The following is a 26,027-nucleotide window of genomic DNA, read 5'->3' on the forward strand; positions in this document are numbered from 1 at the left end:
AGAAAACATAGTAGTAAAGACATAGCTACTACTACTCACCAAGCCCGGGGATCTCAAGGCCAAGGAGGTCGAGCAGATCTCGCTCACGGGTCAGGACATCCGTCCAGCGGTGGGTGGCCTGGTTGTAGGTGCGCCAGACCCGAGAGTGGTGGTAAATGGCCTGGCACACCTTCTCCCACCGCTTCCGGCGCTCCCGGGCCCCGTACCCGGCACTGATCTTGCCGCCTCCCATGATGGTCCTGGGGAGGTGGCGCTGAACATAAAAAATGAGTTGGGCCACCTCCTCCGGGGTAAAGATCTCCCGTGGCATCACTAGCTCCCCCTTCAAACGCCCGCACGGGAGCCGGACACGGGGTGCGGGACCCTTCCCCTTCTCGGGATGCTTCCCGGCTCCCTTCACCATGGTCTGGGCGGAAAGGAATAAAGAAAATAGAATAGGGAAGAGAAGAAAAGAAAAGAGTTTACAAAAGTAGTTTAAAATTAACCAAAAGTAGCAGTAAACACAAAAATATAGGGCTAGAAAAATAGAGGGATAGATAATAAGTAAAATAGATCAAAAAAAACTTCAAACAAGCAAAGGATGGCAGAGATTGACAGAGGATACAAAGACCATGCCCAGAACCATAGCAATGAATGAGAAACAAGATGGCCGCGCCCGTTCACGACCGCGCGGGTAAGTTCGCGCGAGATTTTCCTTGCGAACACGCGCGAGACTGTACTGGCAAGCCGCAGACTTTGCGAGATTACACTTCGCGCCCGGAAACGGAAATACGTCAGGCAAACAAGATGGCTGCGCCCTTGAACGACCGCGAGGGTAACTTCGCGCCTTGCGCTACAAGCGGCTGGCAAAAACGCACAAAACTTTGCCAACTAACACGCCGCAAAAAAAACAAATTGCATATTCACACGAATTTGCGGCTTCCGAATCAGATCTCGCGCGTGTTCGCGCCATGCGAACCCCGCGAAATTGCAGAAAAACGAGTTTTTCAAAACTGAAAGCACTCGGCAGGGGCAAGAGTTCAAACTCATCATTAGTAACAATTCCCGGTAGTGCTTCCTGACTGGGGCCCCTCCAGAATTCAGTTGCTAGTTGCAACAATTGTATGACCCTGCTCTGACCCTCACAGCAGGCTCATACAATAGCTACAAGTAGGCCACAAAGAAGGTCCTGGGGAAAAAAAATGCACTGCAACAGAAAGCAAAATTACAGATAAGGAAGCAGGTGCCAGACTGGAATTTTAAAACAGTGACACATTAATAAACTAACCCCAAATGAATTCATCTCAGTTGAAGCAGGGCTGGTGTGCTTGCTTTCCCCCCCCATAATCTACAGTAATGATGAACCAGAGGGTGGCATTGATGTAACAGAGGGTTGCAGTGGTGAAACAGAGGGTGCTGGGAACCTGTGATGATGTACCAGACGTAGAAACAACATAATTCGCGACCGTTGCGCGCCGAAATGTAAGTTCGCAATTGCGAACTGGTACGAAACCCTCGCGAACTGGCAGAAATCCTTGCGAACACAAAAAAAAAATCCGCAAATTCGCAAGAATTCGCGGATTTTGCGGATTGCGAGTTCGCAAATCCGCAAAATTCGCGAACGCGAGATTCGCAAAATTCGCCCATACTTAGTATTTTGGCATAGTGCTCACAACAGGAAGTGACCCAAATCGCAGCATAGCCGCTCTGCATTTTTACAGTGAAAATAGACCCTTTTTTGCAAAGTGCCTATCTGTGGATTTTGAACCCTAGCACAGCCAGCACATAGGGAAACCTAGCAAACCCATACATTTTATCAAACTAGATGCCCTGGGGAGTCTAGTGAGCTATGGCTTGTGTGGATCCCCCAACGTTTCCCTACCCAGAATCCCTGCAAACCTTAAATTTAAATTTAACACATTTTTGTGTGGGATCACCATGCCAGTACAAATGTCCTACCACCCAGCTTTCCTCTTGTTCTCCCGAGTAAAATCAATTAATTAATCAGTCAGGGAGTTTAAAGTACACTACTCACCAGTGAGGTTCTTAAGGTGCTGGGGGGAGGTTTGCAGCTCCGGTCAGCTGAAGAGCCAGTTCTTGAGACTCTCCTGAAGGTGTGCAGAGTAGGGGAATGTCTGATGTTGACTGGGAGCTCATTCCAGGCATTGAACACAATGTATGAGAAAGCTCTTCCACTGGTTCTGGTTTTGATGGTGTGCTTGGTTTCTGCCAGGACAAGGTCGGCAGAGAGAGGTTCTTTTTAGGTACATGGAGAGAGACTCTTTCATTGAAGTATTTTGATTCAGTGTTGTGGAGGGATTTGTAGACATGGGGAGCCATTGGAGGTCTCGTAGGTGTTGGGTGAGGCCACAGTGTTCTGGATGGTCTGGAGTTTGTGTAGCAGCGAGAATTGTTGATTCCAGCTTAGAGGGTGTTCCCGTAGTCCAGTCTGCTTGTTATCAGTGTGTGGGTGACAGTCTTTCTGGCTTCGGGGGTATCCACTTAAAAGTCTTGCGGATGATGCAAAGGGTGTGGAATCAGGTGAAGGCAACAGCGTTGATCTTTCGGGTCATGGTGCAGGAGGAGTCGAGTATGATGCTGAGGTTCCGGGGTGTGTTCTGTGGGGTCGGGGGAGTGCCGAGTGCAGCGGTCCACCAGGAGTTGTCCCATGCAGAGGAGGAGGGTCTGAGGACTTCTGTCTTCATTTGGTGCATTTCTCTAGATGGCCACTGAGCCTGTGGCTAAAAACACAGGTGCCCCCCCTTGCAAAACCATGTTGTTTTGTGAAAAGTAATTTTGATGTCTCCATAATACGTTTTTGGCCCTTGTTTTGACAAAGTTTGAGGTTTGCAAGGTGTTCTGGGTAACAGAACCTGGTGAGCTAGAGTTCATAATATACAGCTAGGCACTTTGCAAAAAAGCAGTCAGTTTTCACTGTAAAATGTGGTGTGTCCACGTCACGTTTTGAGCTGTTTCCTTTCGCGGACACTAGTCCTACCCACACAAGTGAGGTATCATTTTTATCAAAAGACATTGGGGAATGCGGGCCGGGTGGAAGTTTGTGGATCCATGCAGATTCCAGAACTTTCCATCACATGCAATGTGAGGAAAATTTGTTTTTTTCTTTACAAAGTTTGAGGTTTGCAAAGCATTCTGGGTAACAGAACATGGTGAGAGCCACAAGTCACCCCCATCTGGATTCCACTGGGTGTATAGTTTTAAAAAATATATAGGTTTGCTAGGTTTCCCTAGGTGCCGATAGAGCTATAGTTCAAAATCTACGGGTAGGCACATTGCAAAAAGGGGTCAGTTTTCACTATAAAAATGTAATGTGTCCACGTTGCGTTTTGGGCTGTTTTCTGTCGCAGGCTCTATGCCTACCCACGCAAGTGAGGTATCATTTTTATCTGAAGACTTTAGGGAATGTGGGGTGGGTGGAATTTTGTGGATCTACGTAGATTCCATAACTTTCCATCACAGAAATGTGGGGAAAATTTGTTTTTTTCTTACAAATTTGAGGTTTGAAAGGGATTTTGGGTAACAGAACCTGGTGAGAGCCATACAAGTCACCCCATCCTGGATTCCCAGGATGTATAGGTTTGTAGGTTTCCCTAGGTGCTGACAGAGCTAAGGTTTAAAATCTACAGCTAGTTACATTCTGAAAAAAGGCAGTACTTAGTGGACTATCTGCTGCCCTGGTTAGCCCCCACCCCTACGTATAAAAAAGCCAGCATAATCGCTGTTGCCTAGTGTGCTCTCTGCTGATCAGGGGTTACTGCCCCCATTTGCCTCCTGGGATCAGAAAAACTTTCATTTTTTGGGGGAGGGTTTGGGCAGCCCCAACTAGAATATTGAAAAGCATGTACCCCTGGTGCGTAGGGTGGCAATTTTTGGGAGGTGGGGACATTGGCATGCCCATTCTGCGCAGCCCCCACCCCTACGTATAAAACAAATTCCTGGTGCCTAGTGGGCTTTCTGCCCCATCCAGGGGGCAGATTATGGGCTACTGCCTCCTGGAGGGCAGAAAGACTGGCATTTTGTGGGGGGTAGGGGAATTGGCATGCCAATTGTGGCCAGTCCCCTCCTCAAACTGTGGGAGAAAAGAATACCTGGTGCCTAGTTGATTCAGTGTTGTGGAGGGATTTGTAGACATGGGGAGCCATTGGAGGTCTCGTAGGTGTTGGGTGAGGCCACGGTGTTCTGGATGGTCTGGAGTTTGTGTAACAGGGAGAATTGTTGATTCCAGCATAGAGGGTGTTCCCGTAGTCCAGTCTGCTTGTTATCAGTGTGTGGGTGACGGTCTTTCTGGCTTCAGGGGTATCCACTGAGAAGTCTTGTGGAGGATGAAAAGGGTGTGGAATCAGGTGGAGGCAACAGCATTGATCTTTCGGGTCATGGTGCAGGAGGAGTCGAGTATGATGCTGAGGTTCCGGGGTGTGGTCTGTGGGGTCAGGGGGGTGCCGAGTGCAGCGGTCCACCCGGAGTTGTCCCATGCAGAGGGGGAGGGTCTGAGGACTTCTGTCTTCGTTTGGTGCATTTCTCTAGATGGCCACTGAGCCTGTGGCTAAAAACCCAGGTGCCCCCCCTTGCACAACCATGTTGTTTTGCGAAAAGTAACTTTGATGTCTCCAATTTACGTTTTTGGCCCTTGTTTTGACAAAGTTTGAGGTTTGCCAGGTGTTCTGGGTAACAGAACCTGGTGAGCTTGAGTTCATAATATACAGCTAGGCACTTTGCAAAAAAGCAGTCAGTTATCACTGTAAAAATGTGGTGTGTCCACGTCGCGTTTTGAGCTGTTTCCTTTCACGGGCACTAGTCCTACCCACACAAGTGAGGTATCATTTTTATCAAAAGACATTGGGGAATGCGGGCCGGGTGGAAGTTTGTGGATCCATGCAGATTCCAGAACTTTCCATCACATGCAATGTGAGGAAAATTGGTTTTTTTCTTTGCAAAGTTTGAGGTTACGAAGGATTCTGGGTGACAGAACCTGGTGAGAGCCACAAGTCACCCCCATCTGGATTCCCCTGGGTGTATAGTTTAAAAAAATTTATAGGTTTGCTAGGTTTCCCTAGTTGCCGGCAGAGCTATAGTTCAAAATCTACAGGTAGGCACATTGCAAAAAGGGGTCAGTTTTCACTGTAAAAATGTAATGTGTCCACTTTGCGTTTTGGGCTGTTTTCTGTCGCAGGCACTATGCCTACCCACGCAAGTGAGGTACCATTTTTATCTGAAGACTTTAGGGAATGTGGGGTGGGTGGAATTTTGTGGATCTACGCATATTCCATAACTTTCCATCACAGAAATGTGGGGAAAATTTGTTTTTTTCTTACAAATTTGAGGTTTGAAAGGGATTTTGGGTAACAGAACCTGGTGAGAGCCACACAAGTCACCCCATCCTGGATTCCCAGGATGTATAGGTTTGTGGGTTTCCCTAGGTGCTGACAGAGCTAAGGTTTAAAATCGACAGCTAGTCACATTCTGAAAAAAGGCAGTACCTAGTGGACTATCTGCTGCCCTGGTTAGCCCCCACCCCTACGTATAAAAAAGCCAGCATAATCGCTGTTGCCTAGTGGGCTCTCTGCCGATCAGGGGCTACTGCCCCCATTGGCCTCCTGGGATCAGAAAAACTTTCATTATTTGGGGGAGGGTTTGGGCAGCCCCAACTAGAATATTGAAAAGTATGTACCCCTGGTGCGTAGGGTGGCAATTTTTGGGAGGTGGGGACATTGGCATGCCCATTCTGTGCAGACCCCACCCCTACGTATAAAACAAATTCCTGGTGCCTAGTGGGCTTTCTGGCCCATCCGGGGGGAAGATCATGGGCTACTGCCTCCTGGGGGGCAGAAAGACATGCATGTTGTGGGGGGTGGGGGAATTGGCATGCCCATTGTGGCCAGCCCCCTCCTCAAACTGTGGGAGAAAAGAATACCTGGTGCCTAGTGGGCTTTCTGCCTCGGGGGGGCAGATAAGGGCTATTGCCCCATCTACCTCCAGGGGGGGGCAGAAAGACTGTAGCATTTTTTGGGGTGTGGGGGCATTGGCATGCCCATTCTTGGCAGCCCTCACCACTATGTTTATAAAAAAAATCCCTGGTGCCTAGTGGGCTCTCTGCCCCCTTGGGGGGCAGATCAGGGGCTATTGCCCCCATCTGCCTCCTAGGGAGGGCAGAAATGTTTTGGCGTTCTTCGTTGGGGTAGTTTGGGGGAATTGGGATGCCCATTCTGGGCAGCCCCCACCCCTGGCCTATAAAAAAGAATCCCTGGCATCTCGGGTGCTGTCTGTCCCCAAGGAGGTAGATTGGGGGCTACTTCCCCATCTTCCCTCTGAGGTGGCATAAAGACTGTCTGTATGAAAATGTAATGGGGGGTGAAAGTCCTTTACCCAAAGGGCGGCTCCTCCCTCCCTGGCGCCCTCATGGGGCGATCCCCAAGCACGGATCTGCTAGGAAAGGGTACCCCTCCCAAGAGTTTATGCTCGGGGCTGAGATAACCCTATGAGCACCTAAACATGGTTTCAGTTTAGTTTTTAATATAAGGACGACAGCGCACCAAGCGTACGATCGTCATTACATTGAAAAATAAAACAGGCCTTTGGAGGGTACGGAAGCTCTTACCCACCACCTGAGGCTACAAAAACAAAGGAAATTCCTCTGCTGTTTGCAGCAAAGGGAGTCAGTGCACCTGTGCACATGACAGAATCATTCCGTCATGAGCACAGGCACACTGGTGCTCATGACACAACTATTCCATCATGAGCACCGAAAGGGCTAAACGGAAATCCTACTGCTTGTGATTGTTAGTGATACAACACTAGGTATAGAAAACTATTTTTCTCTTCACTGGATTGTTCCTTTATGACATTTTACTACTTACTTCAAGCAAATATGTGAGCTTTTTCCCTCATTCGATGCCCTCACCTGCACAAAAATGGTATTTAGGTATGTTTGTATCTGACCAAAGATACATTTCCTGCCCACCACACACATCTCAATCCTCCTTTCTGTAAATACCTTTTGAAGTATTCTTTGAACTGCCTTTGCTAAATATGGGGCTTAATATGGTTCCACCAACGAAAAGTAGCAGTGGGTCAATAAAAAGGAAACAACAATCTAAGTATCTGTATAGGAGAAGATGGAGTAACATGAGGGAATTGGTAACCAGTATGCTGGCATTGATCAAGACTACCCTCTGACCGTCTAGGGTCAGGAGGATTTATAAATATGAGTACTGATGAAAAACTGTTAACAACAATAAGATTTATTGAGACTAGTTCACCGCACTACTTGTTGCCATGGGCGGTTGTGTGAAATTGACAATCTTTACGTCCCATATTAAAACCCCTTCTTTTCTATATTTGTCTATCAGAGCAGTGCTCCCATTACCTGCGCTGTGGCCAGGTGAGGTGGAGCTGTTCTCTCCTGCCACATTGGTGAGTGAGACTGTATACTCGGTGTATATGTTTGAGTGTATGTGTGTCTATCGATTGAAGGTATACATATAACCTGCTCTAAATAGGAGCATTGATCCTAAAGGGCTTGGACGCAGCAATCAAACCATGACTAATTGTTGTGCGTTTTCTTTCTATGTATCTGTTCGTGTGTTCCCTGGACAATTTGGTGCACTTTCTGGACCTTGAAGTCAGGAGAAGGATGATCAAAATCACAATCAGGTGATAAAAAACCTTTTTACACTTATTATATAGCAGTAGCGCTAATGGTCCTGATGAAGCAGCAGGATACCTCTTGGCTCCGTTTAGTCTGCAGAAACATGTTGACCTAACACACGCACTCTTTTAATGATTTGGGAGTGAAGAGGTGCACATTAAAGTTCCTTACCCCTTCACTATCCAATTTTACCTGCTGAAACACATTTTCTCACTTATTGATTTCTCCACGTTCTTTGCACTGCTATTCAGTTGTCACCTGACACCCTCATATACCATATAGTTCACGGGGACTCACAGGGTAGATTAGGCTTATACATCTGCCAAACTGCTGTGGGTATACAATCTTACCTTCACGGCGTGAAGGATCCCAGATGATGAAGGGCGTTCTCGGTCGATGACTGATGGGAAGTTTTTTGCATGATTTTCCCCTGAATGACAGCTATTGGTTGAGAGCTCAAAGCTGAATGTTAACAAGTCTTTCCTAAAAACATTCATATTTGGACCTTCAGCACTTCCAATCATGCAGCCTAAAGCTTTGAAGAGTTGATTTAATAATACTATTTTTGCCAGATGCATTACTTCTGACAGAACGTTCAATAAATTTGCTTTAAGAAGCAATTGTTTCATAGCCTGTTTCCAGTTCTCTTGTGAAGTCCATAGTGGACGTTGAGGCCTCATTATGGAAGAAATGTCGCGGATGACAAAATATCACTCAACCAAGAATAATGTTCCACTGGATGTTAATCTCACAGGTAATGGAATTATGTCCACGGTCAGCAATATAGCATATTACATGCTGTAATTGCAATCAGCTGTAAAATAAGGTGTTTGATGACTGCAGCTAACCTCAACCTCGATTACTGGTGTCTGGTTCTTATTTAAGCCCTATTTAAGACCATCTCACAACCATCATTTTACTAATGTATGTGTTTTTGCAGTAATTTAGATGGCTGTCAGTAATTTGCTTATTACTGCTGATGATGCCTTTACCACCAGAAACAGTTTTACTGCTGACAGCCAAACAATGGTCATCATATTCCCCTACTCCAATGGATGCAGACACCATTTATCAATTTGGGGATTTTTAGTCCCAGTGCCCTCTTAAATTTGTACATGTTTTTACTTATCCTATTCACTGAGATGTAGATTTCATTTCCTACCATTAAATTGTGAGGGTCTTGCAGAAGGCAGCACATAACAGGCCCAGCTCCATTGTCCCTTAAAGATAAAAGAAGGGCCGAGCAGCATCCAACATTTTGCATTCATAAACCATATTTGTGATCTCATGCAAGGCTTTTCTATGGGAGCAGACAACAATCTACCTTCAAGAACGTGTTTGTGTTTCCTGCCCTGGGACAACTTTGAATGGAAATATCATACCTGGTTTGACTTGAGCAATGCAATGTTTCACAACGGTCTATTTACATCTTCAGCTCTTATTTGTATATGTATTGTGTTGGAGAGGATTGGGTGCAGCAGCCACTCTGGGCTGGCTCATGATGGTCCCTGACAATTCCAAACCACCCTGAGTAGATCTTCTGATTACCTAAAAAAGGAATAACCATAGAAACTTTCACAAGTATTCTTCGGCTCCTCTTTCACAGATGTAAGTGTGGGCTACCTACACATGTTGACCTGAACATGCCTGCACTGTATGTTTGATTGAAGACAGAGTGAGACCATTTTAGAGTCGGCAATTCTGCCATTTCATTGGCATTGAACATCATCATTGCCAGCATTGTGAAAGCCCCAGGCTACTGCCTCATGCTGCATTGGCTGAGACTGACAGACTGTTTGTCCAGCACAGCCAATACGCTGGAGAGCAGCCATTGCAGGACAAACAACCCTTGCTACAGTTTCCCCCATACCTGCCCTGCTCTTCTATTCCACGTCACCTCAACAGAAACATTGTCAGTGGAAGTCCCCTGATTTAGTATATATTCTGGTACTGTAAAAATGTAAATTATGCCAGATTAATCAGAGTAATTTTGCTGATTTTTCATTGTTCAAATTCTTTATTAGGGTTACATTCACAAAGGTATAATCCATTAAAGATAAGAAGAAACTTACACATATTACAATATAGACCAATACACAATGTCTGCAAGTATCTCTGCTGTGTGTTAAGGATCGTAAAAAGTTTGATTGAATACTATAACTCTGGTACGGGATGAGATACATTTTAACTAGTATATTTTCAACAAATGCTCTCTGCTCATCACAGTCACTTTAGTTGTTTAAATAATAATACCCTATCAGCTCAGGGTTCGCGAGGAGGGTCTTATCCATAAACAAACTAAGAATCTTACTTATATTTGCTTGCCACTGACTTTTAAGAGCATAATCTAATCCAAGGCAATCCTTAATTATGGCTTTAGTAAATGGCAAATCATAAGAGGACTGTCATGGTTTGGATAGAGTCCTCTGTAAAGCCTAAACACATCTTACTATAAAAGAAGAGATAGCTTGGGGGACTGAAAAAAACATCTAAGGAATTAATTTTCCTGTCTTTGTAAAGCAGTTTACCCCGAAAAGTGCCAAATTCCACCCCATATGTAGCTATAGAGAAACGTTTGCTTTTGTAAATTGTTAACATTTCCCTGATGGTTTATTACCCAGTTTTGCTGAAAAATGAACACCCCTTTCACAGAGCACTTAAGGTGAGTGTGTCTGATTGTTATATCCGTTTCCCAATCACCAGTAGAGTGGGAATGTAACCCCAATTAATACATCGCACTCCATTCCAACGCATGCTTTTACCACGTGTGTAATACTTCTCAAACAGCGTTACAATGGGCATTTTCACAATGCACGCCATTGCAACGCGAATGCAGTGTTTCCTATAGCCAAGCACATTACATCGCACACACTCAAAGCGCATGTCATTACAACGCATATCACGCATATTACACTGGCAGAAGCGACATGCAAAGTTTTGGGCTCCAGAGGAACTTGAGTTGAGAAGAGCCAAGCATCTGGCCTGAGCTTTCAGTGGCTCTCCCACCTCTTGTTATTACCGCAACTAAGGTTAGTTCTATTAGGCTTACCACTGAGGTATGTGAGGGACAAAAGTTCGAATCCTGGAAAGGGTCAATTAGCATTCCATTCTTCCGAGGTCGGTAAATTAAGTATCATTACACTGGAAAATTATAATTCCCATTATTTAGAGCGCTTAGAAAAGGCATAGGTGCAGTGTGAACCCTTGTAAAAACTAGGGGCCATATTATCAAGAAAGGGCGATACATTATCGCTGCGTTTATCAGCAGGAAACTGCCGCTAAAGCGGCGATAATGGGCTTGATAATATGCCCTTGTGAATTCTCATAGAAGCCCAGGTTAACACCAGAACCTGGGCTTCTATGGGAAGTTTCCTGGCGATAAAAGCGGCGATAATGTATCGCCCTTTCTTGATAATATGGCCCTGAATAATTAATAAAATACCTACATAATGTGTGGTGATTCTATCACTCAAAGTGGCCATCGTGTATTTTTTTTTTAGACTTCCTGCGGCGAAGTGCTCTCGTCATGTGGAAGACACCTATCCAAAGCTCGTGCAGTTTTTCTGTTTGAAATCTGCTTAAGCATCCTTTCAGTCTCTTTTTTAATCTCCGAGCAGGCAGCATACTCTAGGCTGTGTCCATTTTTTTTTAATAATACTGCAGATATTCAGAGCCTCTTTTGTCTGTCTTATTAGAATTCAGGGCCCGTTCCCGTTCAGCAGCGATCCTAGAAGGTTACATGTACTTGTGTATCCAGCTGACGGTGTTATATTCTATTGAATATATCATGCACATGCATTAAGGCAGAGACGCTTCAGTGTGTTGTCACTGAGCGTTCAACATTCCAAAAAGCCTTATGAGAATAGTCATAATACTGTCCCAGGTCCCTGGCTTAGCACACGCAGAGTAAGGTAGACCCTGTCTGGTTTCACTGTTCTGAATGTGTGTAATGTCCAACAAGGTATCGTTTTTTTAGGTCAGTCACACACACAAAGTCTCAGAGCATATACAGTCTCTTTGGAGAAGGGGGCTGCACTAGGCTCCCTCTGCCATCTTTTATTGTCTCTTTCAACAAATTCATCAGCAAATGGTTAATTCTAACTGTTCTTCCTGGCGTATGGAAATTTGGTTACTGCACTAAGGCTTATGGTCATTTTATTGTATATCCTGATGGCTGTTATTTTATGAGCCCCCAGTCTGCCGTAAGTGTGGCCCTTTTGTTGATGACTGTCTGAGGCTGCCTTGGCAAGCAGTACAGCTGTTCGCGCAATAAGAACACTCTACAAATATCTCTTGAATAGCATAAAAGGTCACTTTTATTTTAGGACAGTCAAAAACAGAAATCCGCAACTTTTCATTTATTATTATATATATATAAAACTTTGAATAAATACCCCAACACATTTTCCCATACTGACTTAAAAACACCAATTCCCCAACAATTCATAATTTACAAAATCCCAAAACCGTAAAATTCCAAACCAATGTTTTTCTCTTCAAATGTTTCCCTTTGCCATTTTCCACCTACCCTCACCCCACCCCCACTCCACCACCAAAGGGAAAGGATAAGTCCGCTCTAGACTATCCTATCCCCAAAGAACGCCTAAAAGGAACAAAAAGGAACATGGAAAACTGTAAAGACTGCCCCAACGTGCCTTTTTTTTTTTTAACGAAAAAACAATACAAAAATGACATGCATCAATTGGGAAGGGTGGGTGGGCCAAACGAAGCTGCACCACTCCTCTCCTCCTCACGATACACGACAGCCCTTCCCGCCTTGCGCAAACCTCCACTAAGCCCTCCCTTTCCCTTCGCCTGACCAATCACAGCGTGTGGACCGTTCCACGGCGCAAATTCTCCCAGGGGGACACCGGCTCGCGCCACGTCCCCCTGGGACACATTACACCATTGAGTAGAGTCTGTCGCTGTGCGTTGTTTCGTTTTCAGTGCTGCTCTTTGATCTATTTCTGCCTGGGTTTAGTGTACCTAATGCTATCAGTCCATTTTTTCTCTGTGTTGGACTAGTTGGTCTCCTGCACACCGCCCTGTACTTCAGTACATCTTAATGTAAAAGCCTAAAGGTGAGGTACTTGGCAATCCCTAGTTCCTGGATAATGCTAGTCACAAGGATAGAAAAACAACGTCATCCAATTGTCATATCTATTAATAAATGCGTGTTCACTTTCCAATAAATGCGTCATATCCAATTGTCATATTCTGACAACGACAATTACGTCATATTTGTGAAAAACCATGACACAGGTCCACCTATTCCTGTTTGCATTCACCAACAATATTTAACAGTTCTCTGTTGGACTCCAGCTGGAAGCAAGGGAGCATTTTCAGCTTGCAACAACTGGAAATGCAACAGAAGCTGGGCAATGTGACACCAAGTGCAGAACTATGCAGAATGGTGACATGCAGAGAGAAAAAAGCTTAAAAATGTCAGTATGAAAAGGGACTTCAAGCCAATACAGCAAATGAAAACAAAGCATGGAATGCAGTGCATTAGCTGATGTGCTTGGGAAGTTGGGGTCACTATCAGTCTGTTGTATTCTTTGAATAGTACTTAGATTATACTCATGACTATAACTGATGCTCCCCTTTTTTGTGAAACTTCAATCTTGAGTTTTCCTTTCAATAGGAGATATCCTACATTCAGTCTGGGGCTGACTGAGTTGTGATAGTCCAGATAGTGAAGTTTGTTCTGTAAGGGCAGGGGCTGAGTAACCCGGCCATTAAGAGCAATGGGAAGGAAATTGTATTACTCCTCTGGTATTATTTAAAATACTTGTGTGTTAATACATTTAAAATTCTCAACAATGCAATGCATATTTGCATAAAATATGCAAAAATATGTTTTTAGGAGCTGTATTTAAGGGATCTAGAGGTAATAGGTGGGAAGTGTATTAATATTCAGGTATTAAGTAAATTAAATGTGTATTAATAATTGATAAAACAATATAAATAGAAATGCAGATTAATAAAGGAAAAGTAAGATAATTGTTTTATTGAATCAAATTTCAAATATAATTTAAAAAGTTTGTAACATTTAAGTATTATAATATAAACATTGATTAAAAAAAAGATATAAATTAGGAAAATCACACAATACATTTGGTCCCAATACATTACATTTAAAAAAATGTATAAAAATAGGTAATGTTTAATAAAAATATAATTTTATTTAAACAAAATTAAGAAACATTTATTTGAAAATGTATTCAACTAAATACCAATATTTGAACAATTTGCCATGGTTTCCTATTCATTCATATGGGAGACATTGACCTTTTTTGTTTTTACATTTCAGGTTCATGTTCTTGGTTGTGCATCTATTTCTACAGGCGGTGGCACACCGGGGTCTAGATCAGAAGCACGGTTCAGCAGCTGTCATGTGAGAACAATTTAATTGACTTAATATAGCATGTAGGTTAGGAAAAGTATCATAACCAAAGAGATGGGGGTTAGTTATATGTTAAATAAAAGAGTATTGCATGTATTTCGTGTTTTACCACTTTTACAACCCCATACAAATAAAAAAAGAGTTTTAAAAAAAGATGTAACTTTTTTTAACAAAAAAGAAAAATACAACAAACTTTTGTTTTCGCTTATTTTAAGGGGTTTACATTTTTATGAAGAAAACACTGACTAAGAAGAAACAAGACAGAATCACTGCATCACATTACTCCTATTTTAAAAGTAGAACATTTTAAAAAAACATTTCAAGATTTTTGTATATTGTTATTAGTTCATTATAGAGACATCATGGAGCAAAGAAGATAGCATCATGTATTTTTGGTTGGCTTTTAGTTTTTGTAAAATATTTTTTTTTTAAATGGTCATTATGAAGAAAGAAGTTTAACAGAATGAAGTCTGTATCAGAAATGGATCTTTAAATAATGTAGGAAATTCAGTTACTGGTAAAAAAATATGTATTTTAAAACACATTTTGGGTTGTGAATTGTGGTTAGCTTTAATGGATTCTTGGTGAGTGGCAGTATTTAGCAATATCTGAAGACAGAAAACAACACCATGTAAGACAAAATACATTTAATAAAGAACAATCCAAAGTAACAACTCTAAACCTGCAGCTTCCCTGATGCACCTTAAATCTCAGATGAGTAGACCTTAAAGAGGAGTGTCAAGAGTAACCCCCAGGTCTCTGCTTCATTCTTCCAAGTCAGACCTTTGATTGACCTAACTAGAGACCAGTGTCTATTCCTAAAACTATGTTTAGATTCCTGGGACTCAACACTGTTTCTCCAAATAAATCACATTCCAGAGTGGGACCAGAGTGATCAAGTGTAGTTCCTGTATACCACATCTGGATTAAATTCACAGAAAATTGTCCTCTGGCATTAGTGCTCTAGTAGATCCCCTAGATCCCCTAGATCCCCTATTTCTCCTCTGGTAGACCAAGATCATTATCTGTCTTCATTAAAATAACACCTGGGTTTACCGTGTATCAGATTTGCTTTCAGCAAAAGTTTCATAGAACACTTTGTACCTGAGTATTTCTCTGCATTCAGTTTCTCTCACCATGGGCCAGTGCAATTCTCTCAGCTACTTGAACGTCAGTGGGAATACTGATTGAACGATGTGGGCAATACAGTTGATTTGATCTTATTAATAATAACAATGTGTATTCGAGGTGTATTTAGCAATAAATATTCAATGTAGTCATATATTTTATCTAACATACATATTAAATGTAAGCACAATCAATTAAATACATCATATAAAATGTGTCATTGGATTCATCAGCATCCTATGGTTCTTACTAAAATTACCAATTTCTAGAGGAAGACTCACACATTCAGTACCTGAAAGGCAATATAATGCAACAACAAAATCAATCGTAATTTAAACTGTGCCACATGGGCAGTGCACTCTTTTATCCTAACATTCAGCTGTATTAGGGATAATTTCTTATTTGTTAAAACTTATGGAGGTGCTATGCCTTCTAAGGGCTACAGTGACAAATGCCATCTTACCTTATACTTCAGCTGATTGATTTTTTTTGTGCTTAGAACCATTTATTTCTCTAATCCATTTAGCTACTGTTTCTATAGTGAGTAAAATCTGAAGGGGTTGATGTTCTGCCTGTTGACTACAGGTCACACTTAGGGCAACAACTACAACAAACAACCAGGTGATGAATGGAATACTTGAATTAATCTCAGCCACAGGTGATTTCTCACTCAGTATTCCAATCTTGTGTTCATAGCCCACGATGCCACTCTAGACAGAGGCTCACTTTATACAAGCCAGAACTGATGCTGCTCTTCTTAGGAACAGGCCATCCAAAACCCCCTGACAAAGATTACTATGGAGGGCAGAACAAGCAACCCCTAATAGGTATCAGCTTATCTGGACATCGTCAGTGAAATGCAGCTTTAGTTCTACAGCGCATTGAGCATAGAACCAATGGCTTGGCATACCCATTACACTGAGTGCATCAACTGCAACAAACAACAAGGTGATGGATGAAATGCTTGGATTAGCCTCGTCCACTGGCGACTGCTCTGGCCACATTACAGTCCATCACTGCTCTTCACCATGCCAGTCTAGGTAGAAGCCTACCTTAAGCAAAACATCACTGACCCTGATCCAAATGTCTAAACCTTTGACAGCACAGCACAATGTTTACATAACTCGTACAACACATTACGGGGTGATGAGATATTTAGTCTCCTCCTACCTTCATCCATCTGCTTGCCGTTAATAAACACTGAGAGCAACACTAGTAATCTGTGAGCTTGAATTGGAATTGGAATACGCCATATTCAATCAATTTGTCAACAAAGAGAAGATTAGCTATTTAGTGATAATTTGATATACTGAAGGTGCCAGAATTAGGTTTATGAGTTGTAAGGTGAAGTAACTTAATTGGGCATTTGAAGCCTCAGCCAAGTCATTTACAACAGAAAGAAGAAAGAAAGCAAGAGTAGTAAATTGTCCCTTGATGAAGCCAGTTGGGTACAGGGTGTCTTCCGATGGTGGATTTAGAGTTTTATATCATTTAATAATGTGTTTATTATTACGTTTTATTATAGTAAGAGTTGTCGGTTCTGGGTTAAGATCATGGTTGGTGAGAGGGGATTGTGATGCAGTTAGCCTTCACCTTCTCAGTCTTTCATTGAAAGAAAGTTTTTTTGACTAAGAAAATTGCAATTTCATTAGAAAATCCCTTTACTTTTATTGGGATTTGAGGATCTCTGTAAAAGTTGTGGGGAGTCGATCATAGGTTCAGTCAATTTTTTCTGAAATTCCTACGGGGCTTTGAGTACAGTTTTAGGAAGATTGAGGATCTCAGTGGTTGCATTGAAAGATACTGGGAAAAGGGTGTTTTGCATGGTTTATTGGACCTGGTGATACAGTGTTGTGCAGATTCAATGTGAGGTCAGTTTTGCCTTAAAGCTCAAAGCTCACACCGGTGTTGTATGGGATGATGGTGGTAATATTGATCGATAAGTATATGTCAAGTGAGCTTCTTTCTTTATGTTACTTGATAGCTCAAGAGAGAACCAGTAATGTTGAAATAGTCCTAGACTAGAAATCAATATCTTACTAGCTACTTGTTGGGAAGGATTTACCATGTTTGCCATTTGAAACCAAGGGTTGTATATTAAACCTTGCATGTATTTTTATGTTCTCTGGTTTACTCATGATTTGAGATTTGATATGGGTCGCTGCTCCACATTATCTTTTCTCCAAATTGCACCATCTGTATTGAATCTTTTAAATCATCTCTTCAGTCGCATAATTTGACCCTTCTCTTCAATTCTCTGCATCTGCTACTGTCCTGAACAGGAATAGATGTGATGATCCGAGCCTAAGCACTTATGTCTTCAGTCTAAAATACTGATACAAGGAAGCTTAGGAGTTATCCATTATGCCACTTTGTCCGATAGGGCTCATTGCTCCCCATATAATTGCATAAGTAAACATGTTGCTGCTCTTTTTGTCAATCAGCTTAGTTCAGAAAACTGCTTAGCTTTATAAACAGAATGAGCAGAGTTGTCCTCAATTCACGAAGAAAGAATATTTATTAATCTCTTATTACTTAAAATCCACCTACTGATACATTTATTAAATATGATTTCCCAATGTAATGTATTTGTATCACTAAGCATGCCTTTTAAACCTTTAAATTGTTTTTCAGGAATAGTTGCTCAAAACATCCAAGAGCTCTGAGCAGCAATCAAACATGCCAATGGCCGTGTGCCCCTCATTAGCTGTGGCCCGTTTCTACGCTCCAAAGAGACCATCTTTTTGAGCATCAGCAAACGTTTTATAGGTGGGTAGTGTAAAGCACCAATGCACAGTAGCCAGGCCTTTTAGTTTTGCAAATAATAAATGCACAAGCTCTAAAACGTTTAGGAGCGTGTGTACTTTGTGCCATTGTAATGCTGCCTGATGTCTGAAGCACTTGTTTTCATTTGCATGGGGCAGGCAGCCTCCACCTGTGGACCTGACACCCGCAATCGACTGGTGATCAAACTTGTAAAGTTTGATACGATTTTCTCTTTCATTAAAGACATTAAAAGGGGGAGGTTAGAATTAGGCTAGCAGGTCTTTACCTGCTATCAAATGACAGCCTGTTTGTTAAATGACCGCCTAAGGGGTCACACCTTAACTCTTTACCTCGGAGTCTGAAGTGGCTTGCTGTGGGTCCTAGCCCGTTCAGACAGCACCTGCTTTCTGTTCAGCACCGACTGCTCCAGCCGGCAGCACTTAGCGAGTGCAGAAGCACACCCACCGCCAGCCAATGTAACTAGAACAGCAGAAATTACATAACATGCTTTTAAATGTGGCGTGGCAGTCGGAGCCGCTCGCTGCCCTTTTCTTTTTTTTTTTTCTTCTTTTTTTGCCGTGTAACCCTGTCGCTAATGCGCATTCTTTCAGGAGAGAGACAAAAAGCTTCTGTGCTCCGGTTTTAAAATGCATGCATGTATGATGTTATTTGTCACTATGCCCAAAAACTCTTACTCAATAACTTTGCCAGAAGATGGAGAGAGAGAGGCAAATGTTCCCCCAGCTGTTTCCTGTCTGCAGTGTCTGTGTAATGTAGATAAATGTTTCTGTCTTCTGTTTGAAAGATCTCACTGTCACTGGTAAAATCAGAGCAGATAGAGCCTCTGCAATGGAGCAAAGTCCGCAATATTGAAATGTGACAGTGCTTTCAACATCTCACGTCCAGCTGGATTACTTTTTTCCTTTTTACTGCTAACAAACTCATTCCAAGACTTGCACTTTAGAAGAAATGGAAACACTCAACAGCCTTTCAACACAATTATTTAAGTGCTACTTTTGTGATTTCTTGAAGGTAAATATTTATCTACTTCCAATGTATATCTTTGAAATTATTCATTCTTTCATGCCCTGCTTGCCTTCTGCATTTTGTAGTCTCATGTCTGTACTGTCTCATTTGTTTCTGCTTTTTTTTTAAATGACCACTAGCAAGGGAAGTATTTGTAATTTACTAGATGTGACATTTTCTTGATCTAAAGAATGCCTAAACTGAAAATATGTGCATGTTGGAGTTAGATAAATGTGAAATTTGACATCAAGTGTGGGCTACTGGAAGGTTTTAGCCAGCTCAAAGTGTAAACTATGTATTGTATGAACTGTAACAGTTAATGCATTTCAAAGGGACGTAGAGATAGAGAGTGTAGACTAAGATTTTACAATTTTAAATTATGATATTTTTTTAAAGGGTGCCTTAATGCACTTCAATTGATATCATGCTATGTACAAGACCTTAATGGACATATTGGTACTAAAAAAGCAAATTTCTCCAACTTGAGGAGATAGGTTTGCATTTTTCTTCTGTTCCCTGGGATTTTTGAAACTTAAAGCATTACAGTTCCTTCAAAATTTTGTATAATGTGTTACCTCTCCTCTGTTTCTGGTTCTGCTCTGTTACTATGATAGATGCTGATTTAAAAATCCACCGCCATGCTCTTTTGCCGGGACGTGTTCATCAGAGGGTTTGGTTTCCCCGCGCTTGAGATGATCAGGCGATTGGCTGGTCATGTCTGATGTCATGAAGATCTCATTTTGAGTTGAGAGGGGGTTCTGAAAGAGGTGTCACCCTGTAAAGCAAGGAGATTTGACAGGGGAGTCATAGGGAGGCATCCAATGTCCAGGCATTGCAGAGCATGTCATGGGAAGCAAGTCATAGCCAGAAGGTGGCATTTGAATCCGAGCAGGGGAGAGTTTTATAAATCTGTGCAGGACACTGCAGGCTGGTACAGGGTGAAGCATACTAGCTCTGCAACTAAAGGAGAACGTTCTGGGGAAATATGCTGACCAAGCTTTTCTGTTGCAGTGAAAGCTTTTCAGGCAGTTTTTTTTCATGCTGCTTAGTTTTACCGAAGCTGTACTTCTCCCTCTGGTGTAGAACACTGATGGGGACAGTGACAAGAGGGAATGCATGGACTGACCCCTGCCCGCTGGCTGACAGCCAAGTTTCCATTCTCCGCAATCTCTCCTCCTTGAAGGCTGCTGCCTGTTTGCATGTTATTGGCAAGATGTTTCCTGCAACTGACCGATCTCGTGCCTTGCCGGAACATGCAAAGTGCGTTGAAGCAGATTCTGCTCTGCAGAATAGAGTGGCTTTGCTCGGAGTTTCTGCTGATTCTTTTTCTTGCTTCTGTGCTTCGTGCGGGGGCTGCTTCCTTCGGGTCTACTAGCTCCAGCGAGCACCTCTTGCTGCTTGAACACACATAGTCTTAGTTAGGATCCGCCCAGGGGCACCTGCTGCAAGTCCTCAGGTTACCACTATCAGTTTCAGTAAAGGTCATGAGTACAAAACATTGTACAGCGTTTTCCTCTTTCTGGGAATTTTCCATAAGGAAGAAATTAGAAAACAGTAAAGCTAAATCCAATTCCAACCAAAGTGAGAATGTAGCAGCAGCAGAAAGATCCTATTGTAGTACCTCCGGCCAGCAGCAGAGAGTGGACGTGCCATTCACCAAACACACTTTAGCTCCATCGAGGAGCATTCAAATATTCAATGTTCAGGCATCACGCGTGGGAGGCTGGCCACAAGTCCTATAGGTCAGTCACACATAGCTAGCTACTGTTGGTGTAGATTGTGGTCTATTAAAGACACGGAAGATATCCTCTAACACACATACATATACATATGGATGGACATGTGCATAAATGAATATTGTATTTCCAGACATGCAGAATATCCACCAGCACACATACAAATGCATATGCAGATACTTATAGCGCTATGCATGCACAGAAGCATACACACATGAATATTGTAACTCAAGGCATGGAGAACATTTGCTAACACATACAAAAATACATTTACAAATCATATGCACAGACACATATATGTACTTAAACATACACACACAAATATTGCAATTCAAGACATAGAGAATAACCACTAGCACATAGGCATATTCATGCAAATCAACATACATGCATGAATATTGCAAGTCAAGACATGGATAATGTTTGCTAACACATGTACACGCACGCACACACACCACATTAAAATTGAGTTATATTAGAATTGTCAGAATCTCAAAATAAGGAGCTGACCTGCAAACTCCGACTTCATACAGTACTGAGAGCACACCGGGAAGTAATTGGGTGGAATCAGTGCAGATTGAACTCGCACAAGCACTCCTCGCAATCTCCAAACCCTCTCTTCCACTGTACAGTGGTTTCTTGTTAATGTATCATGCAGATTAGGTTGAGAGCCCCAAGGTTAGGTGAGAGCTAATGCCAAGGGTCTACCAACACGATACATTTTCCGCAGGTGCCCGCGCTCCACCTGCTGCTGGAAGACACTCCGCCTACCTTGCAGTAGGCATAGCTGTCAATTGGCAGATTGACTCTGTGAAAGGAAGGATGCAGTACACTTCGGTTCTCGTTGTGAAGGAGCTAGAGGAGCTGGAATTAAACTGAATAACACCCTCTTTGCAGTGAGTATTCTCAAATATAGTCATGCCCAGGGCTGTTTTACACTTGCAGAGATAAGAACTATCATCTATCTATCTATCTATCTATCTATCTATCTATCTATCTATCTATCTATCTATCTGTCTGTCTATCTATCGGTCTTGCAAGTTATGCGTCCACCTGATGCCTGCCTGTTTGTCTGCTAGTCTATGTGTTTATCAATCTGATGACATGATTTCACAACGCAAACAAGAAATCCATACGTTGTTATCTTCTCATATCTATGCTAGAGAAGCCAATACATGGAACAGGATCTATATTTATGAAAGAGCCTGCTACAGTGTGAGTGCAAAAACAGGATCAATATTTTGTATTTCAAAAGTAATTTCTACCATCTGCCTATTGTCTAGAAATGCTCATAAAATGTCAACTTTTCAAAAATATTCTTTTTGGACAACTATATAAATGGTCATTCTTGATGATCGCATTGCTTTTCCCAAACAGTTGACTTGGCACGAGCTGAAGGAAAAAGTTGGAAGGGCTATCTTGTCCCAGTACTGCTGACATTTAGATTAAAGTGTGAGCCAGCAAAGAACTGTAAAAAACAGAAAAATGCATACGATTTATGTGTGCCACAACTTCAGTTAGTTTAGCAAGAAAAAAGACACTGTTAAACTCATAACTTATTTCATCTGGAGCCATTTCCTCCCTCTGAAAGTATGCACGTTACAGTATTTCACAGCAATTTAACAGATTGTATGTGGTTTGGAATATGCAAAATTTCAGGTGCATGATCTATCTTACAACAGTTCCAAGTCATTTAGGAAAGTAGGTTCTTGCAACTCGATTTGGCTTTATTAAAGAGGATTCAACAGCAGGGATGGTGATATATTCTTTAAGTCAAACACTTCCACCCACATGTGCACCGCAAAGGCACGGTCAATGCCACACGTGCTGTGGTTTGCCACTCTGCCAGTCAAAATTTGATGCGTGCATCGTGACCCATAAGGAAGTGGCTGCCATTATTAAAATCTGATGTCGGTCTCTGAGCTTGTCTTTGTCAATGACTTGTGGGATATTACCCATACACGATACACAAAGACTTGTGAACATTTGGGGAAATTAATTATGATTGTAACAATCAAAGAGTCACACCCTAATGTGCATTGAGACGGTTCTGTAAAGAGTAGTGTATCCCCTTTTATTACTCAAAATCTGTCCACTTGTACAATAAGGAGTTACTGAAAATGCCTTCTGAGTTGCTACTTTTTATCTGTAAGCCTAACCAGACACCCGCACATGCACAGTGAGCATTCTGTGAAAGCCATGTAGGCAGTAGCAACATTTAAAAAAGTTGGCTTCTTTCTCATGTATTGGAGTGTACTCTTCCAATAATCATTGTATGAATGAAGAGCTGCTCGCCTTGCTATTAAGCTTCTTGGATTCAGTGTCTTAATAATACCAAATTTAAAATGACTAAAAGTAATATGAATAAACTGGTTGTATCTCAATTACACTAACTAGTTGGTGGCCAATGAGAACATAGTAATTTGGAAGTGAATTCGTTTTTTGGCTAAATTCAAGACAATGATAGGAAGGATAATTGTTTTATAATGGGTTTAGATTTCAGTTTTGAAATCAGAATTACGTAATTTGACCTCCGACATATGTCTTTACAGGGAAGTGAAATCTTCAAAAAATGACATCCATTCGTAAATATTGTGGTCCCAACTAAATAGACTGGAGTAATCACATTGAAACATTTAAAGCTATGGGTATTCTGCGTAGATTCTCAATAATATTGGTCAACCAGTTTTTGTAGAGGTCATACGTTTCCTGCGTTATTAGCTCACAAGAGACCACCAACCCTCTCCAACACTCCCCAATCATTGTTTCTTGACTCATCCCATAGTTTTTTTTTCTGTCATCTGGTTATAAATGTAGTATGGATGTTAATGTCTACGTTGAACCCAGCATTCTCTATGATGTCCTTAACAATGCACACTGCATGACCTTCTATACATCTTTGCACCCACAAAGTCTAAGGCCTGGTGAGCAACTTCTTGGATAAACAATTTTTGACTGTGATGGGAACTAGAACCTTTTGCCATCTCTGGTGACTCTTGGCACACCCATACCCAGAACACCACACGACTGCGGACTATTAAGTGGTAATAATAAAATCAACAGCCAGCTGGCCTTTTCCATTTATGCGCCCTGGGTCTGATATAACATCCATGTATCCATTAGGTCTACTCCAGGCCTGTTCCAATGTAGGGAAGAGCTGACGTTGCAACTCTTTCAAGACGCCTACATCCCAGTTCATCAGCAGTTCCCTTCTGCTTTCGGAGGCCGGATGTATTTTCGTTCTGTTTGTGCTATAAAGATACCACATACATACATACATATTTATAACAGACATGATCTGCTAAAGTGACAGCATGCCAGAAGTCTAAAAGGGTGTTGCATCTAAATGTAATCCTAACATTCACCGGCAAAATAAGAACACCACAAGACATAATTGCTGCCTATTCCACATAGAGCAGGGTCGGCATCGGCATGCAACATATATCCTGAACATCCACAAATGACAGGACCAATGAAACTAGTTCTTCAACTCGTGAGCTCCAGGTAACTGCACCTACCTGGTGTACAAAAAAGAGACTGGTGGCAGCTACATAGATACAAAATGTGACAACATTCTAAATGCATATAATTTCACAAGACATACATCTCATTAATACACTTCTCTATGATTTAGGATAAATGCAGAGTGCCCTAGAAGCCCACATATTCTACAGGCAACATTGTGCCTCTGCACAATACAGTTGTAAAATAGCACAGCCAGAGCCTCTTTTACTGATGGCTAGAGATTGAGAGAATACCAACCCGAGTAACATAGCTGTGGCTGCTAATGTGCTTCGGGAGGATGGTGCACAGATAGCAACGACTGGACAAACATGAGACTTAGAAAACGCAAGTGTGTAGGCCAAAGGAATCCAGTGGGTTGCACCAGTGAGATGTTAATTGTGATGTTGCAGATAGACAGCTTGTTATTGGCCACTGGCAATGTGCCTGCAAAAACATGAGTAAGCAGGGAACCAAATGTCTGAGGCGTGGAAATCTTTCCATATGTGTCAGTGCATCATAGAAAGGAAAGTCATCTTTGACACAGGAGACTATGAAGGATAGTTAAGACACAGTGTAGGACAATTTATGCGTGATGAATGCAGTGTGGGCCGAGCAATGCGAAAATCTGGTACTTCTGTAGAAATGTATGATGTTCTATGTCAGCAAAATGTTATTGCCAGACTGCAAAGTTCAGAGGACTATATATATTCCAGTTTGTTCATTGGCAGGCGAGTCTACTGGATAATGACACTGAGGGTACAATTATTCTCTAGTCAGTTCGTAGGTGCTACTCCCAAATAACTTTGGTGAATTGCTTTTCTATCAGTGCGCCTAAATTGAATTGACAGTAAGAACGAATGGATGCAGCCTCCATCAGATGCGATAAGCTGGTAACGAGACCCCGATGTGGCTATGCACGTGGCAGGAACAGTTAGAAGACTCCAGAGGATCTACAGCACTCCCTACAGTGCTGTAACACATTTAGGGACCTGTCTCATCTTTTCCGGTGTATGTCAAAGTGTTGCAGTCTCTGGAATAGTGCTGCACATCTCTACTCTGTGCCTTTCCAGGAATGTTGCTTACTAGCGATTGCATAGCAGTGCATATGCTTGATTAGCTGTGACATTGTCACTGGCAGGAGTTGTATGTTGTTATTTGAGGGTTGGTTTTAACAGTCATGCTGTAAAACACATGGCAGATCTTCTACAGGTCTTCTGCCCTCAGTGAAGGACTTGGTTCTGATGTTATCCTAAATGCAGGCCAACTCACTGTTTGAGTACCCCCAATGCATAACTCGATGATACATCATCTTAGAGCGGGCGCTATGTTTGATTTCCTCTGCTCTACGGTGCTTGGCTGTGGTATGATTCCATTAACCATATCTTGTGATGTGAAGTGGGGAGTTGTGAGTTGTAAGAATATCATGTTGAGCGCAATATTAATTGCGATGTGATGCGCTACTCGACAAGACCATTTAGGGGCTTCTGGTAAAGTACAGTTGTGCATTACACTGTTCTGCATTTTTAGTCAGTCCTTTTCTTTATTGTTTAAGAGGATAAATGGTGTCTGTGAGGTTTAGAAGCCGCCCATGTGTAGAAAGCCTTCTACGCATTCTGTATTTTGATTAGTGTCCAGGTCAAGAGGACACACCATGACATATGCTGTGGTAGAGTACCTCCATGTCTTACCATAATATCTTGCAGATGATAGCTTATGATCGGTCATTAACTCCCTTGGTCAGACAACATCTTTGTAGCTATCTCTAATCCCTGTCTACAATGGGTGTAGACCTTTGCCTGTGCCTTCTTGTCCCATG

The 26,027-nt window shown here is 42.2% G+C and overlaps 1 protein-coding gene across 2 annotated transcripts in view; it reads left to right on the top strand.

The window, feature by feature from the left end:
• The first annotated feature begins 18,526 nt into the window (after nucleotides 1-18,526).
• Nucleotides 18,527-26,027, top strand: part of IGF1 (insulin like growth factor 1) — a 358,822-nt gene continuing 351,321 nt past the window's right edge. Inside the window, exon 1 of one of the 2 annotated variants that reach the window (XM_086919179.1) lies at nucleotides 18,527-18,977. In XM_086919179.1, the coding sequence (XP_086775305.1) occupies nucleotides 18,915-18,977 (63 nt within the window). In that variant the 5' untranslated portion in view covers nucleotides 18,527-18,914. Of the gene's footprint in view, nucleotides 18,978-21,414; nucleotides 21,604-26,027 lie in introns of those variants that run through there. The other variant, XM_086919183.1, reaches the window with a different exon arrangement.

This window comes from Lissotriton vulgaris, chromosome 1_1 (assembly GCF_964263255.1).
Source record: "Lissotriton vulgaris chromosome 1_1, aLisVul1.2, whole genome shotgun sequence".
NCBI classification, from domain to species: domain Eukaryota; kingdom Metazoa; phylum Chordata; class Amphibia; order Caudata; family Salamandridae; genus Lissotriton; species Lissotriton vulgaris.